At 39.5% G+C, this 17,467-nt stretch overlaps 1 protein-coding gene across 1 annotated transcript in view; it reads left to right on the forward strand.

Annotated features, from left to right (window-relative positions):
* Nucleotides 1–307: 307 nt before the first annotated feature.
* dnah2 (dynein, axonemal, heavy chain 2) overlaps nucleotides 308–17,467 on the forward strand; it is a 74,663-nt gene continuing 57,503 nt past the window's right edge. The window contains 17 exon segments of the mRNA XM_034164185.1: nucleotides 308–348; nucleotides 480–644; nucleotides 757–988; nucleotides 1,896–2,006; nucleotides 2,161–2,393; nucleotides 3,021–3,212; nucleotides 5,278–5,432; nucleotides 5,977–6,064; nucleotides 8,372–8,577; nucleotides 8,771–8,897; nucleotides 11,469–11,648; nucleotides 12,460–12,665; nucleotides 12,890–13,036; nucleotides 13,328–13,484; nucleotides 13,893–14,002; nucleotides 15,493–15,622; nucleotides 15,884–16,060. Of these exon segments, the coding sequence (XP_034020076.1) occupies nucleotides 316–348; nucleotides 480–644; nucleotides 757–988; nucleotides 1,896–2,006; nucleotides 2,161–2,393; nucleotides 3,021–3,212; nucleotides 5,278–5,432; nucleotides 5,977–6,064; nucleotides 8,372–8,577; nucleotides 8,771–8,897; nucleotides 11,469–11,648; nucleotides 12,460–12,665; nucleotides 12,890–13,036; nucleotides 13,328–13,484; nucleotides 13,893–14,002; nucleotides 15,493–15,622; nucleotides 15,884–16,060 (2,649 nt within the window). The 5' untranslated portion in view covers nucleotides 308–315.

The following is a 17,467-nucleotide window of genomic DNA, read 5'->3' on the forward strand; positions in this document are numbered from 1 at the left end:
TAAAAAAAAAAAAAAAATTCAGGGACACAAGTGAAACTAAGAATTTTATTTTAATAGAATGCAAATCCTGAAATTCATTTCATGGTACATTGCTCAGTTTGCCTAATTTGGTGCAAGCAACCAGTGTACCAACTTGCTAGTGCACTTATTGACCGGTGCTATCTGGTCTTCGAATATGAAATTCTTAATTTGATATGGATTGCACATTCCTGAATCAACAGGTGGCATCACAGCATGTGTTGTGTTGTCTTCTGCTTCTATATTTTTATTTTATTTATTTATTTATTTTTGCACATTCCAGAACTTGGGAAAAGGATGGAAGAGGGCAACCTTAAGAATATTCGTCAGGTAAAATTGATTGCAATTGTTTTCCGACCACACCCACCCTATGAACAGTTGCATCTTAATTTTATTATCATGAATAATGTCATTTTCTGTTCCTGTCCCTCCTTTTTTTGTACATTCTCTTCTACTATAAGCTGTTTATCCGTTGTGTGGTTCTTTGGGGTATAAATGAGGACTCTTGGACACAGGAGAATGAGAAAGCAGTCGATGAATTTATTCTGGACACCTCCATGAGAACAATGATGGTGTACTTGGATCCCTGCAATGGACTACGGGTTGAATATTCAATGCCTGCACAGGTATAAACTGTTAAATATAAAAAATATAACCTGGCTTTTTTTTGTGCCTCTACTTATACTCTTCATTATGACAAATTTATTTTTCCTCTGCTTCTCTCTTGTGCATGGACAGGTTGTTGAACATGTTCTGACTTTTACCCGTGAGCCAGAAGCCATGATCACGATAGAGACGTTTGATGAGGTTGTGGAGTTTGACACATTGCGTTGCAGCAGCCTCTTGCAAAACATGATTCTTCAGATGACGTGTCTGCATGTTCCTGTGGTTGCCCTCAGTAGAGGCATGGAGCCAAACACCCGGCACAGCTACCTCAGTGATATGCACTGCTATCTGGCAAGCCTCACAGGTGGGTCCATCAGTAAAAATATCATTGTATGTGGTAGTGCAACTGGAGGATCTTGTTATCAAAGTATTTCTGGAGATTTTTAAGTGCTTGCTATGTGACTGGGCATCCGGCATAAAAAAACATGAAAAATCAACATGCAGATCCACCTTGCATCTGCTGTGGTGACCCCAAGTGAAAACAAGGGAGACTTACTTTTTTGTGGCTTTGCTGGTTTCGCACTAACATTTCAGATTTCACTATTTCTGTATCTCATAGTGTAAGCCTATGTCCCAATCTGTGGCCCTGGGGGTGAAAGAATTTGTCACAAGGTCCATAGGAAAAGTACATGGCACCTTCCTCTGGGTGGAGCAAGATGATGATTGGTTGTTAACTCATGCAGGAGACTAACACAATAACAGGCACCAAATCAGACTAGAAAAATGAGCTGAGGCACGGGAGAACCAAATATGGATGACAGAGGGAACAGATGGATCAGTGAGAAACAGGCATTGTTGGCTTTCTTCTCAGTGGACAAGGTCCAGCAAGGATTCGAATCTTTGAGACGGAATTAGATCATCTATGTTGCGGCCAAAACGGTCACAGAATTATTACGTCACTGCATACACAGCTGCATGAGCCAGGTGCGTCTTCATCGCAATAGAGAAACCATAAACTAATTATGGAGTTTGTCCTGTAAACGTTCATGACATCTGGGAATTAAGTCGGGTTCCATCAGTGGAAACTGTCCACTTGTGTAACAGATTTATTTTATACTTAACAAAAGTCGCACAGTTTTTTGTGCATAGTTTTTTTCTGATTTGTCAAAGAACAAATGTTCCAGATTTTTTCTCCTCTTTGAAAAAGGTTTGGACATGGCTCCTGTTGTGTGGCACATGTAATACATGGAATGTGTAATCTGTTTAAACAGAGCATGCATATCAGGAGGTGCACAAAACTGTGCTGTACATCCCACTGGAAGGTCTCGAGTGCAGCCCCGATGAAGCCTGCAAAGACAAAATGCTCGTGCAAAGACTGGAGAGTAAGTCTGAGGGTGTGTGCTTTCCAGGAGCTCTTTGTTCTCTGTTCCTCTCTTCTGTTTTTCCTGTGCTCCAAATGGTTCCAGATCTTATTTGCTCACTTTGTCCTTATACCTCCTCTGTTATGTACACACCTGGCTGTCTTGACTTTTCTAGCTGTGGTGATCCAATGGTCCGATCAGATCAAGGTGTTCCTGAATGTCCAGGAAAGGGTGAGCATCACTGGAAATCCCCTGGAAGAGATAGAATTTTGGATGAAACGCTCTGCCAGGCTGTTGGACATGAGCAAGCAGGTTCAAAGCCCACATGTCCAGCACGTCAAGAGCATCCTGCAGCTCTCCAAGTCTTTCTATTTAGAGCTCTTCTGCAAGCTGGCGGAGGAAATACAGGTAGAATGTGCAAGTCATCATGAAGTCTAAAATCAGATTCTGAAGTTCTCCCATTAGTTTCAGCCTTTAAAGACAGCTACATTATCACGTGTGGCCATCGATAACTACAAATAGTGTTTGTGTTTAATTATGAGTAAAGAAATAGGCTAATTTACTCTGAAGAAGTACCATATTTTCTGGAGTGTACATCTCTGGGTTTTTTGTTTTTTTTTAGTGGTTTGAAAGGTGTGACTTGTATTCCAAAAAATGACACATTCATTAAGAAACGTTGTTATAATAATTGGTTATATAGGACTTGTCCAGGAATCAAATCACTAAATAAAATAAACTCTTATAATAAAATAATAAATATCAAGTTCAGTACATCATTTCACAAAAATCCCAAATTAAGGGTTTTTTGTTGTTGTTGTTTTTTACTAGTTTCGGAGGTCCTGGGACTTGTATTCCAGTGCAATTTATATGTTTTTTCCTCATCAAAAGGCCTTTTTTTGACAGGTGCAGTTTATACTCTGGAAAATCTGATACCAGATAAGTCTGTTTCTAGAACTACTGTGTAGCAAGAGAGTTACAGTATTGCAGTTGAAACAGAATGCTTCAGCACCATGTTTCCTTTACCTGTTTGCCCAGGATTGCTCTGAGGTAGCCCGATCCAATGCATCTTTCCTGTCCATACTGAAGGAGCCCTGTGAGGAGCTCGCTCAGCTCAGTCCAAGCCAAGCGGCTCCCAAGCTCAAACACATTGTCAGCCTCATCCGCATCATCTGGAACAAATCCCCCCACTACAACACCACTGAGAGGATCACTGCTCTGTTCTGCAAGGTGTGTGCTCACATCAGATTGCATGTTTTAAGCTCTGTCATTGTCCATTTTTCTCTTCTATGACTTTCAACACTGACACACAATACAGCACACACACACCATACAGCATGTGTGACTCTCTCTAGTTCCTATGTCTAGGCTATGATATTCTGAAAAATATCTTTTACATGCAGTAAAAGCAGACATTAATTTTTAGAAAGTGGCTTTGTTGTGATTGACAATAATTCACTTTCACTGGTAGATTTTAGGGTGCATGTACACACTCTCTTTCTCTCTCTCTCTCTCTCTAAAAAATAAATATATATATATATATATATATATATATATATATATATATATATATATATATATATATATATATATGTATATATATATATGTATGGTGAGGGAAATAAGCGTTTGATCCACTGTCAGTTTTCAGTTTTTCCCACCTACAAAGATTGGAGAGGTCTGTAATTTTTTATCGAAGGTACACTTCAACTGTGAGAGACAAAATCTAGAAAAAAAAAATCAGAAAATCACATTGTATGAATTTTAAAAAATTAATTTGCAATTTATTGCATGAAATAAGTATTTGATGCAATAGAAAAACAGACCTTACTATTTTGTACAGGAACCTTTGCAGTTGCAGAGGTCAGACGTTTCCTGTAGTTCTTGACCAAGTTTGCACACTGCCACAGGGATTTTGGTCCACTCCTCCATACAGATCTTCTCCAGATCTTTCAGGTTTTGAGCTTCAGCTCCCTCCAAAGATTTTCTATTGAGTTCAGATCTGGAGACTAGCTAGACCACTCCAGGACCTTGAAATGCTTCTTACGGAGCCTCTTCTTAGTTGCCCTGGCTGTGTTTTGGGTCATTGTCATGCTGGAAGACCCAGCCACAACCCATCTTCAATGCTTTCACTGAGGAAAGGAGATTGTTTGCCAAAATCTTGATATACATGACCCCATCCATCCTCCCGTCAATACGGTGCAGTAGGTTGTCCCCTTTGTAGAAAAGTACACCCAAAAATGTTGTTTCCACCCCCATGATTTATGGTTGGGACTGTGTTCTTGGGGTTGTTCTCATCCTCCAAACATGGCCAGTGGAGTTGATACCAAAAAGCTCTGTTTTGGTCTCATCTGGCCACATGACCTTCTCCCATGCCTCTTATGCATCATCCAGATGGTGACTGGTCACATGTGCTGTCATGATCGGGGGACCTTGTGTGCCCTGCAGGATTTTAAACCATGACGGCGTGGTGTGTTACTAATGTAATCTTTGCAGCTGTGGTCCCAGCTCTCTTCAGGTCATTGACCAGGTCCTCCCGTGTAGTTCTGGGCTTTCTCAGAATTATCTTTACCCCACGAGGTGAGATCTTGCATGGAACCCCAGACCGAGAATGATTGACTGTCATCTTGTGTTTCTTCCATTTGATAATAATTACGCCAGCAGTTGTTGCCTTCTCACCAGGCTACTTGCCTATTGTCCTGTAGTCCATCCCAGCCTTGTGCAGGTCTACAATTTTGTCCCTGGTGTCCTTAGACAACTCTTTGTTCTTGGCCATGGTGGATAGGTTGGAGTGTGATTGATTGAGTGTGTGAACAATTGCCTTTTATTCAGACAACGGCTTCAAACAGGTGACATTAATACAGGTAAAGAGTGCAGAATAGGAGGACTTCGTAAAGAAAAACTAACAGGTCTGTGAGAGACAGAATTCTTGCCAGTTGGTAGGTGATCAAGTATGCAATAAAATGCAAATTAATTATTTAAAAATCATAGAATGTAATTTTCTGAATATGTTTTTCGATTCTGTCTCTCACAGTTGAAGCGTACCTATGATAAAAATTAGACCTCCCCATTCTTTGTAGGTGGGAAAACTAGCAAAATTGACAGTGGATCAAATACTTATTTGCCTGTGTGTGTGTGTGTGTGTGTGTGTGTGTGTGTGTGTGTGTGTGTGTGTGTGTGTGTGTGTGTGTGTGTGTGTGTGTGTGTGTGTGTGTGTATTACATATATGTATAATTGTATAATATGATGATAGCAGCTGGTATGGCACAGACTTTGTTTTTTTATTGTTTTGCAGATGACAAATGTTGTCATCCACTTGTGCTTACGAAGCATTTCTCTGGACAGAATCTTTGAGGGCTACGTGATCTCCAGCAAGAAAACCCTGTATGATTGTATTCACTGCTGCAACACCTGGAAAGAGATTTATGTACATGCTGTTCATGCTCACAAGTAGGCAAAATCCCTTATTTGCATATATTGATATTAAAAAAAAATCATCTTGATGTTACGACAACCCCTGTGTCATGTGATCCAAGGCTAATGCCAGGCCTGGTGGTAATATTGGAGAGGTTATTTAGTTGTTATTAAAATAGTGATTGCATTCTCCTTCGTCACACAAACAGTATTTTGGGGCACTTTCCATTCGAACACATACCTCTGTCATGATCCAGCAAAGTTGACAGTTTATTGTATCAAGACCTGCATTTTTTTTTGCAGATAATCTTATGTGTAACGCAAATGTCCTTCAGTTTTTTTTCAAGAAAAATCACATTAATCTGCATCCAGATGAATGGATTTGAATGATCATTTTCTTTATCAATCACTTTCATTGGTAGTTTTCAATGTGGACAGTCTGCTTTTTTATTTATTCCACAGGTGCTCATCTGTTGACTATTTATACTACTCTTTCTCCTCATTCCTCTCTCCATTAGCATTGCACGGTACATCTTCTCTTATATTCTCCTTCTGCTCTTTGTCTTTCTGTTTTTACAAGATCTTCTACAAAAGATTGGGTGCTGGATGAAGCTATGATTTTTTCTGTGGTTGACATCTTTGTTTTGAGGTTGGAGGAGCTGATTGAGGTGATTATTTTTTCCCCTCTTCAAACATGAACACATGCACTGACAACCCCATTAAGTAATTATAGGATTTAAGAACAGTTTTGGAGATTGTGTTTAGGTCCAGGAAGAGCTGATTGTATTTTGATTGTCATCATGTTCTGTTTATGATATTACAAATCTCAATTTTAATATTTCAGTATTATACTGTCCGACTTGGCTGATGTTCACGTACGAGGGTAGGCTGAAAAGTTCTAAGGCTCCCCATGAAGGAGTAATGCATTAACTGCATTATAGTGAGCCTTAGAACTTTTCAGCCTACCCTCGTAGATGGGGTCCAGGAGAGGTCTGTAACCTGCAGTGGTATATGCTGTATGATGTCTGAATCTAAACTGTTTCAGTATATCTACTGTTGTATTTTGGCATTTAACTTATTTCTGGACTTGAATGTCAATTTAGAGCACATAAACAAAACAAATCAAAGTCCTCACATAAATCCAGCCAACCACGACAGAGAAACAGTAGTTTGAATTGTTTTTTTGTTTTTTTTTTACATAATAATGACATGGGTGTTCATTATTCCAGTGTCAGGGGAATGCTTACTTTGGCTTTTAGTTCATTATTGTCTGTTACTAACCTCTACCAATAAGTTGAAGTTTCATCTATGTTGGGTGGTTGGTTGGTTTGTTGGTTTTGTTACAAGGGTGATATTTTATTAAAGCGGAATTAAGATATCCAAGCAGAGCGAAGAATTGAGTATTGTCCACCCTGGCTTAATATTTTAATCAGTGGCCAAGTCAGACTTAAAAGGTGCAAATTGGTCAAACCAGCTGCAAGCTATCTGGATAAAAGCACATTTGCTGTTGTGGCTGGGGTGCCTGGCGTGCCTGGCTGCCTTTTGTTTCTGCCTTCTGTTTCTGTCTTTTGTTTTTCCTTCCAGGTGGCACGCGTGGCTGTGTGGCTGAGTTATCAGGACCTCACCCTGATCACCTGAGGCTGATCATGTGCAGCTCGTCAGGACTCACAGCTGTGGTGCATCTACACGGATTGGAGCATGGTGGCATTTAAGTCTGGAGTACACAGTGTGTATTTGCCAGAGACTCGACCTTGTGACCAGACGGGTGAGATCGTCGTCTTGAGAGCCATCTCATTATCATGGATGCAGAGACCGTCCAGGTTTGACGCCATGGTCTGTGAAAGAGGAGGGGGTGAGGTCTCACGCTCGTCAGCACACTTCCTGAGGTACATTAGGTTTTGTGACTAACATTTGTACAGTCAGTAAATGTGGTGTCCCTCACACCTTATTATATTGAGCTGTTATGTTAGTCGTTTAATCAGCTTCCACTGCAATGATAATGTGAACTGGGTGTTCCATGCCTGCAGGGTGGGAAGCTGATTAGTGATTAAGCCAGGAAGTGTTTGCTGTTTATGTACACCTTTGAGTGGTCTCTCTGTGTGTGGAGTGTGGACTCACATGATGGTTTTTTCTTTCACAGACTCGGTTTGTCGCGGCCACCTGGGGGGCGTCGGCGGGGTCCTTGGGTCCGAACTGGTTCTGGCTCCGGACCGTTTGTGCTGCTAGGAGCGCACCGCTTATCCACCACGCCAGACCACGCACTCATTTGTTTGTACTTAGCACGTCACTGTTATGTCATTAAATTTTGTTATCCTTTGTACCGTGCTCTGCTTATTTCATACTGGGTCCTTCAAACGCTGGTCGGTTCTCCGTCCTGCGTCCGACACATAACATTTGCAGCTTGTTTTATTCAGTAAACCCTGAGGTGGATCACACACTTGTAAATGTATGTTTTATTGTAATCTGAGAAATTGAATAACTGTGTGGCAACACATTGGTTTCTGATCGGAGTGACAGCTGAATGAACAGGAAAGGCAGAAGACTTAATCAAGCTTGACTGTGAGCCAGTTTCTAACACAGTGGAGAGATAGGACATGGGCCGAGGTGTAACACTTTAAATTTTAATGTGGATCCATGAAATGTTTTACACTTTGGTCAGACCTGTGCCAGGGGGCAGTTAATTGACTTTTCTTGGCCAGTTTCTGAATAAATAAACCACAGACAGCAGTGAAAGAAGGGAAAAAACAGGCAGAATTGGAATATAAATTGTGGTTTAAAACCTTTGAAGGTTCTGTTTGTGGAGATATGTACTCTTCTGAGTGTTCTTTTGCCGTCACAATTTTCAACATCCTGACACATACATTAGTGACTTTTCCATTTTCATATATGTCACTTCCACACTGTGATTGTTGAATAAACATCCCTCAGGATTCCTGTAGATATCAGTGGTTAAAAGCTTTTGTTATCCCTGTGAGGTGTGTGACTGCCAGCAGCAGTTTGCTCGCTGGGAGGACGGGCAGCAGAAACCTCTGCTGAACTGGGGCGGCCGGTGGTCCCTGGAGCTCACACATGGCCTCCAGGATGTAGAAAAGAAATTCCATCGTCGCTTACAGACACTGCGCTCTGCTGGAAAGGACATCCTGGATGTTGAGAGCAAGATCTGGACTAAAGAATTCAAAAGGTATGGCTGTACAAAAAAAATTGTTCAGCAAAATAAAAAAACAAATCTCTAATCAGCACCCATAAAAATACCGACATACAGGTATATGAAGTATTTTCAGTTCATGTCCCCTAGTCCTGGTATGCGTGTTTGTTGTTTTCTCTTTCAGCTACATATGTGTTTTCATTTGTGCAATGATCCATATGTGTTGTAGGTTTCGTTGTTTGGTGAACCAGCTGGAGATGATGATGCAGAACCTAATCCATTCAGCATTTAGGACAGTGAACACAGACGATGGAATTTACCTGCTGGACATTTTTGAGCCAATGTTACGAAGAGAGGTCTCTCTTACTCTCATTCACATACATGCATTCATTCATGCAGGCATTTACTGCACATTATAATACAAATACCTACTGTATTTTATTACAAGCTGTTCTGGTCAGCGTCCTTAAAAATATTGCTCTTGGTTTCAGCCTCCCTGACATTTTTTGAAGCCAGCATAATTATCCTTTTCACATCTGCAAGGGTCCACATAACACAAACTCTTCCCTCATCCATGCTCTGAAAAGCGGGTTATTTCTGTGTGTTGAATGCACCAACCTTGACTGGGAGGACACACATGACAAATGCAGTCCCCTAAGTTACAGGGTGCATGCTCACCCTATAAGTGCTAAAGGTTCCACATGCAGCACTGCCAACTGTGCGTTCTTCCATACATGAAGCTAAAACTTACATAAATGCTTTTGTATAAAAAAGAAGTAAGCAGAAGTGTTGTAGACACTACCACATTTGGTCCAAACTTTGTTGAGAATCACATTCCTTGACCTTTGCCAAAATCAGAATTCTCACCCTTGACCTGAGTGACCTTTACCTGTGTCAAAACAGGTGAGTTCTTAGGTCAGCCTACATGCACAAAGCAAGTCTGACTGAAATTGGCCCAACCATGTCATAGTAGTAGTGGAATAAACAAGCACACACACACACAAACAAACATTTGTCTGATTACAGTGTGATGTAAAACCTTTTGGTGGACACATAGCAGAGCATCCACCCATTATATGCTGCTATATTATACAACCCCTGGCAAAAATTATGGAATCACCAGCCTCGGAGGATGTTCATTCAGTTGTTTAATTTTGTAGAAAAAAAGCAGATCACAGACATGACACAAAACTAAAGTCATTTCAAATGGCAACTTTCTGGCTTTAAGAAACACTATAAGAAATCAAGAAAAAAAATTGTGGCAGTCAGTAACGGTTACTTTTTTAGACCAAGCAGAGAGAAAAAAATGTGAAATCACTCAATTCTGAGGAAAAAATTATGGAATCACCCTGCAAATTTTCATCCCCAAAACTAACACCTGCATCAAATCAGATCTGCTCATTAGTCTGCATCTAAAAAGGAGTGCTCACACCTTGGAGAGCTGTTGCACCAAGTGGACTGACATGAATCATGGCTCCAACACGAGAGATGTCAATTGAAACAAAGGAGAGGATTATCAAACTCTTAAAAGAGGGTAAATCATCACGCAATGTTGCAAAAGATGTTGATTGTTCACAGTCAGCTGTGTCTAAACTCTGGACCAAATACAATAAACATGGGAAGGTTGTTAAAGGCAAACATACTGGTAGACCAAGGAAGACATCAAAGCGTCAAGACAGAAAACTTAAAGCAATATGTCTCAAAAATAGAAAATGCACAACAAAACAAATGAGGAACGAATGGGAGGAAACTGGAGTCAACGTCTGTGACCGAACTGTAAGAAACCGCCTAAAGGAAATGGGATTTACATACAGAAAAGCTAAATGAAAGCCATCATTAACACCTAAACAGAAAAAACAAGGTTACAATGGGCTAAGGAAAAGCAGTCGTGGACTGTGGATGACTGGATGAAAGTCATATTCAGTGATGAATCTCGAATCTGCATTGGGCAAGGTGATGATGCTGGAACTTTTGTTTGGTGCCGTTCCAGTGAGATTTATAAAGATGAAGAGAACATGTACATTTCCACAGTCATTGATGATATGGGGCTGCATGTCAGGTAAAGGCACTGGGGAGATGGCTGTCATTACATCATCAATAAATGCACAAGTTTACGTTGATATTTTGGACACTTTTCTTATCCCATCAATTGAAAGGATGTTTGGGGATGATGAAATCATTTTTCAAGATGATAATGCATCTTGCCATAGAGCAAAAACTGTGAAAACATTCCTTGCAAAAAGACACATAGGGTCAATGTCATGGCCTGCAAATAGTCCGGATCTTAATCCAATTGAAAATCTTTGGTGGAAGTTGAAGAAAATGGTCCATGACAAGGCTCCAACCTGCAAAGCTGATCTGGCAACAGCAATCAGAGAAAATTGGAGCCAGATTGATGAAGAGTACTGTTTGTCACTCATTAAGTCCATGCCTCAGAGACTGCAAGCTGTTATAAAAGCCAGAGGTGGTGCAACAAAATACTAGTGATGTGTTGGAGCGTTCTTTTGTTTTTCATGATTCCATAATTTATTCCTCAGAATTGAGTGAGTCCATATTTTTTTCCCTCTGCTTGGTCTAAAAAAGTAACCGCTGCTAACTGCTGCAATTTTTTTTCCTGATTTCTTATAGTGTTTCTTAAAGCCAGAAAGTTGCCATTTGAAATGAATTTAGTTTTGTGTCATGTCTGTGATCTGCTTTTTTTTTTTTTTACAAAATTAAACAACTGAATGAACATCCTCCGAGGCCGGTGATTCCATAATTTTTGCCAGGGGTTGTAATTGGAATGATATACGAGTATATTATATTAGTTGTGTCTTAATTATTGTTGACAGAACAAAGCCAACCAGACCTAACATAGCAGTCTGTGTAATTTCACATTTGCTACCCTACGGTTCATCCTCTCATGCTCTACAATGTATTGTTTTCAGGTTATGAAGCATACTACAGAAGAAAAGGTGAACGAAATATATGCCATGTTCAACAGGGAGCTCAAAATGGTCAATAATGCATTGAGCCAGAGGCCACCATGCTCTTACCATGTGACCCAGCTGTTGGATCAGGTCCCATGGGTGATTGCCCTCAGAAATCGCTTACAGGCATCCATGGAGGTGTGTCCATTAGACCCCATACAAACTTATAAATAGTGGTGCACATTGTCATCACCAGATTTCTAAACTCTTTGGGTGTTTCTTCAGAGGACAAATGTGAACAATACATACAGGTGTGTGTCACGGAGTACAGCTTCTTGAGATGCTACAAGTTGAATTGGAGAGATGGAATTTGGCATGAACATGTCACGTTTAAGAACATTAAGGAATGAAGAACATGGAGTAGTGATGGAGAGATAAAGCTTCAACACTTCAATGAGCCTCTCAGCTAGTTGGATAGATCAGTACCATTGACAGACACCACAGACAGAAATTTACGTCTTTTCATATTTACTGTGAATTTGATTCTTTTAATTAACGATATGTATGAACATTGCACTTTACCTACCAATGCAGGACAAGACCTCTTTTCAATATGACAAGTACAAATGTTGTCTTATTTGTACAAAATGTTAGTTTAGTCTTTGAGCTATCACTCTAAACTTTCTCTGGCAAACTGGGTGTGCAAATGGACTGAAGTTTCTGTTTGGCAAAATGTATGTGCGGTGTTTTGTGTGTGCATTTAATTTACACAAGACTTATGATTAAACAGAAAAAGTTAGATTTTTAGCCACAAGCAACAATGAATGGCCTTATTGGCGAAAAGGACCCTACGATTCAAGACTGTCTGTCTTTATTTGATCTTAGGGTCATTGTACATTTCAAAAGTTATCGCATTGTCCTTTCCTGTATCCATCAGTACCAAAAATGACGTACTTCTTCAATGACCCTTGTCTTTGTTCACTCTGCTTTACTTGTTATTTTTTTTTAGGTGGCTCACTTTATGCCCCAGACGACCATTCACCAACAGCTAGTGTTTGATTATGGCCAGACGCTCCAGGTAATGGAAACAGTCATACACCAACTCTACAATGAGTGGCTAGACAATGTAAAGGAACAGAGCCTCAAGATCCTGGAACAGCCACTCATGGTGTGGCTCAAAGACAAGTCTGGAATGTTGGACGTCAACTTTGACAAGTGAGTTACAAAAATGCTAAACACACAAGGAATATAAAACATCCCAAAACATTTCTGTCCCAAAGCAGTTCTGTACTGTGGTGGATAAATCGACATGCCGCACCAGTGCTCACTCTGAGACCTAACATGAACTGCCATGAACCTGTCAAACACAAACAAGCTTCAGTAGAATGTATAGTAATCCAATCAAGATGAGTCATTTTATTGTTTCTTTTCCTGTTTAGCAATCTGTTGACCCTGTTCTCTAAGATCCAGCACTGGGATCAACTGAAGTTTGAGATCCCCCAGAATGTGTCCGAAATTTACCAACACAGTGAAGACCTCAGACTCATCAAGTTGAAAACAGTACAGCTGGTCCAGGACTATAACAGGTCTGACACATGAGTACTTCGCTAAACTGAATGCATTTTCAGATTGTCTGTACAGTGGGTGAGATCTCAATACCTGATATGATTGTTTGGTAGGACACTAACATAACTCACCTGTTTGTAAAACTGTGAAGTCCAAGTTAGACGATTGAAAAGTTTATTTGCATCAGTAACATTGACTATTTCACATATAATGACTGAGTGATGCACACTTACCCTCTCAATAGTTTTACTTATTAGATCAATGCATAAACAAATCATATTTCACACATTTCTAACGAGTTTGATGATTAGGATCATTGAGGCGTTGTCTCCTGATGAGTTGGGTCTCTTCCGGGAGCGGATTCGTTTCTTGGATAAAAAGATTAAACCAGGCCTGACCACGGTCCTGTGGTTGTCTAAAGGACCTTCTGACCACTTCCTTCGTGATTGCCTCCTCCATGTCAAAAAGGTGCAAAATATTGTCAAATATGAGGATTTGTTGCTTTTGTTGTTTTGTTGTTTTATAGTACAAAGAATTGAATTGGAGTTTTGGCCAAATCGGTGTTAATTATTTACAGATGTAATCAACAGAACAAAATACACACACACACACACACACATATATATATATATATATATATATATATATATATATATATATATATATATATATATATATATATATATATAATGTCTTCTGGTTTCATATTGAAGGTAGTAATAATAAATTTTAGGATCATAGCCTGTAAAATCTATCTGCTGTGTGAGTACAGCACGTGGCACCCATGTGTGTTTCCAGATTAGAATGAAAAACGTTAAAATTAAGTCACTTTACCCCAACTGGATTTAACATTTCTCTTCCTCTCTTCTTATCCAGGTCCAGTCTATAATTGATGGATATAAAGTGTCCAATGTTTCTATCTCCAGCCTCTGTCGCAAGATCAGTGAAACTTTACTGATTCAACTGGATGGCAAGACTGTGTACAGGTAACTGCTTTCTTTGAGCTCTCGACAGAGACTGGAGAATCAGGCCTGGACACTTTCTGGTACTGCATTTTCACATGTAGCAACACAACAGGAGGTGATGTTTAGGTGAAGGGATGCCTGGATGGAGCGTGCAGAAGACAGGACTCTCATTATTCCTTGAATGTGTCTGACGATTTTAGCATTGGCCCTTACTGACAGAAGTAACTGCATCTCATCTTCTGTTCAATCTTTTTGTTGGCGCCTTTGTATAAATTGCTGTTGTTCTTCACCTTCGGATGTTTGCCTACTTATGGTTTGATGTGTTCCCATGGTAGAAATATCATTAACATGCCTACTCAGTTTCTGTGAAACCCTCTAGACGGTGAGGTGTGCTATTCACTTGAGATGTAGCAATAAACCAACACAAATTGAAAATCGATTTTAAAGCAAAAGCTACAAATACATTACATACATGAGTCCCTAAATCTATCTAAATGCACTTAGAAGTGATCAGTTGCTACATTTTAAAGTAATATATCAGTTAAGTTTGTTTTGCTGGTGTTTCTGTGTCTTCAAATTCTCATAAAAGTTCAAATGTTAGCACAAGTGTTTCATGATACTGTCACGAGAACATTAGCTGTGTCTGCAAGGTAAAGACGAAATCGGCATGCCTGGGTGGCTATGGTTAGGGTGGGGGGAAAGAGTAAGATTAGGTTATGGTTAAGGTTAGGGTTGGGGGTAAGAGTAGGGTTAGGAATAGTGAGTTAAAAAAAAAAACCATCACGAAAATTTGACTCATTTCGTCACGGGAGCACAAAAAAAAATGTGAGACTGGGCTGGGTGGTTGTTATAACCTACTGCGAGCTTCTTCTGGACTTCTTCTGTCCTGCTCTTTTTGCTGCTGCATGTGATGCTGCCAACAGTGCCCCCAAAAGGCAGCCAGTCACAAATAACTTGTCAACGGTATTTCATGAAATATGTCTTTGAAGGTAAGCAGTGCCACTGTTGGCTTCTTCTAATTTATCATGGAAAAAGGATTATCTGTATTAAACAAATAATTTATCCGATTGCATGATATCACAGAATCACATTGAATCATATTGTACTATAATAAAGTGCATCGTTCCTAAATCATATTGTAGCCCATGTATCTAGATACCCATTGTGTCATTTTTTTTAAAGGGGAGTTGCAGACCCTGACTGTTGAAGTGTACTCAGTTGGACCTTACACAGACTTTGTACATGTGCGTTGGCTGGTCAAACTCTATTTAATGTGCTTTCCACCTGATTTGGACGTTGATGTTTTCCCAGGAATGTGTAGATCAGCTCAAGGCTCTGTTACAGAAACGTGATGTAGAAACCGTGGTGCTGCATCAGCTTTGTCTTGCACTCATACCAGTTAACAGCTTTGCTGTTTCAGCTGAAACAAACAATGTACATGTTGCATCCAGTGATGTGTCATGTTTTTTTCAGTTCTCTGTCTCTTTGATGTCGTTCCTGTTATATTTCAGTGACACTGAGTTTGAGAATGAACAGAATTCTCATCAGCACAGGCAGCTCCAGACGCTACGTTCAAAGCACCAGGATATTGTAGATATTATGAGCCGTACCTACAACATTTTCTCCAGTGATGGACCTGAGGTTTGTTCTGTGTTTTGTAAGATATAAGATGTTTGACTGCATATTTAGAATGTCAACACAATAATGAGGACTAGTGTTTGAGCTGTTTAAAAAGATATTTATAGTTATTTTGGTCTTTAGGTATGAAAGGCTACAACAGATGTTTAAAATATGAAGTGCCCACTAGTTGTTTTGTCTTTTTGCTGCAAAAAATTTAATGATGAATACCGAACAAAGTCCATGTGAGATGTCTTTCCTGTAAATCTAAACTTGATGTTTCAGGTCCAGCTGCACTGGGAGACCTACACAGAAAAGCTTGACGGCCTTGTGCAAAAGGCTCTAAAGGTCAATGTCAAACACTCCATGCAGGAGCTGTCCAAAGCCGTAAACGGAAATAAGAATATGGCGCCCAATCCCTTGTTCAATGTCCTTGTCGTACTCAACATGAGCAAAGTAAAGGTAGCGCCAATGTTTCATCAGCATGGCATTCATTCACGAGACCAGATACAGTTAGGTCTACAAATATTTGGACATTGAGTTATTGTTATTTTGGCTTGCCATCACAACAAATTGGAACTGACCTCAGTTACTGAATTTAAACTGATGTACACAGTTTTTGATATGGTCACCCTTAATGTTTTATGGGTGTGTTTAGGTTTTTCAGCATAAAGACATCTTGCTTCTGCATTACTGACTGTTGCTTCGATTTCTTATTGACATTTAACAGCGATATGGGCATCTATGAACACATTTGAAAATTAAATAATGTAATCACCCTCACAATTACCTTTGGTCACATAGACAGGTGCCACTGTATACACCAAATGCTGTCATTTCTACATTCCTCACCCAGTTTGGATAAAAAATACTACCAAAGTTAAGCTGAAAGTCTGCACTTTATCACCTGAGATTGTATTCATATTTGCTTTCACCTCTAATACGCCACCTACCCGGTAATGTTTGGATTTGAGCAGTGGCCACAGGTAATCGAAAAGTTAGCTTCAATAACTTAAGTTCCCTATTCCGCTTACTACAAACTTAACTTTGATAACGCTGAACTGATAAACTGCTAACACATATGACTGATAACCGCAGCTAACTGCTAACTTTTGTTGCTTAGCTTTGACTTGGGTTTTTATTTTTTATTTATTTATTTATTTTTTGTAGCTCTACATCCCTGGAAAACAGACCAAGGGAGTTGAAATTACAATTACATGTAGTTTATATTCAACATACAGTTTATTTGCATTACAGAAAGTGTTAAATGAGTAACAAATATTAAATAAATAAACATGGAAATAATTTTATGCGATTAATGCATTTACACTGGCTTGACCTCCTTCTCCACTTTCTCAAGGTGTTATTTGTTGTCTGCGCTTGAGGTGTTCATTTCATTTATTGGATTAGCATATAAGCGGCAACAGAACAAACATCTACAATGTTTGTGTTTCACAAATGTTTTTGGTTACTGAAATGTATTAAAAATAAACAAATAAATAAAAGTTTGCTTACTTAAAGTTAGCTGAAATAAATTTAGTGGAATGTAATTGGCCCACTGATATTTTTCAAACTTAGCTGAAAAGGTAGTCTGCTAAAGAAAAAGTTGGTTTCACTAATTAGTTGTTCAGATTAATTGTGGATTTGAGTGTAATTTGAGTCACTAGATTTGACTGTAAATTCCTAATATGTCCATAGACACAATTGTGCCACTTGATTCTGTGATTACTGACACACTTATTTCCTACCATAATTTGATATTTTAGGGATTGACCACACAGCCCATATCCTCTTTCCCTTTGCATTCGTAATTTACTCATCAGGATCACACTGAGAATGTACAGGGAAAGGTGTAATACCTCAACTTTG

This window comes from Thalassophryne amazonica, chromosome 23 (genome assembly GCF_902500255.1).
Source record: "Thalassophryne amazonica chromosome 23, fThaAma1.1, whole genome shotgun sequence".
In the NCBI taxonomy this organism is placed as follows: Eukaryota; Metazoa; Chordata; class Actinopteri; order Batrachoidiformes; family Batrachoididae; genus Thalassophryne; species Thalassophryne amazonica.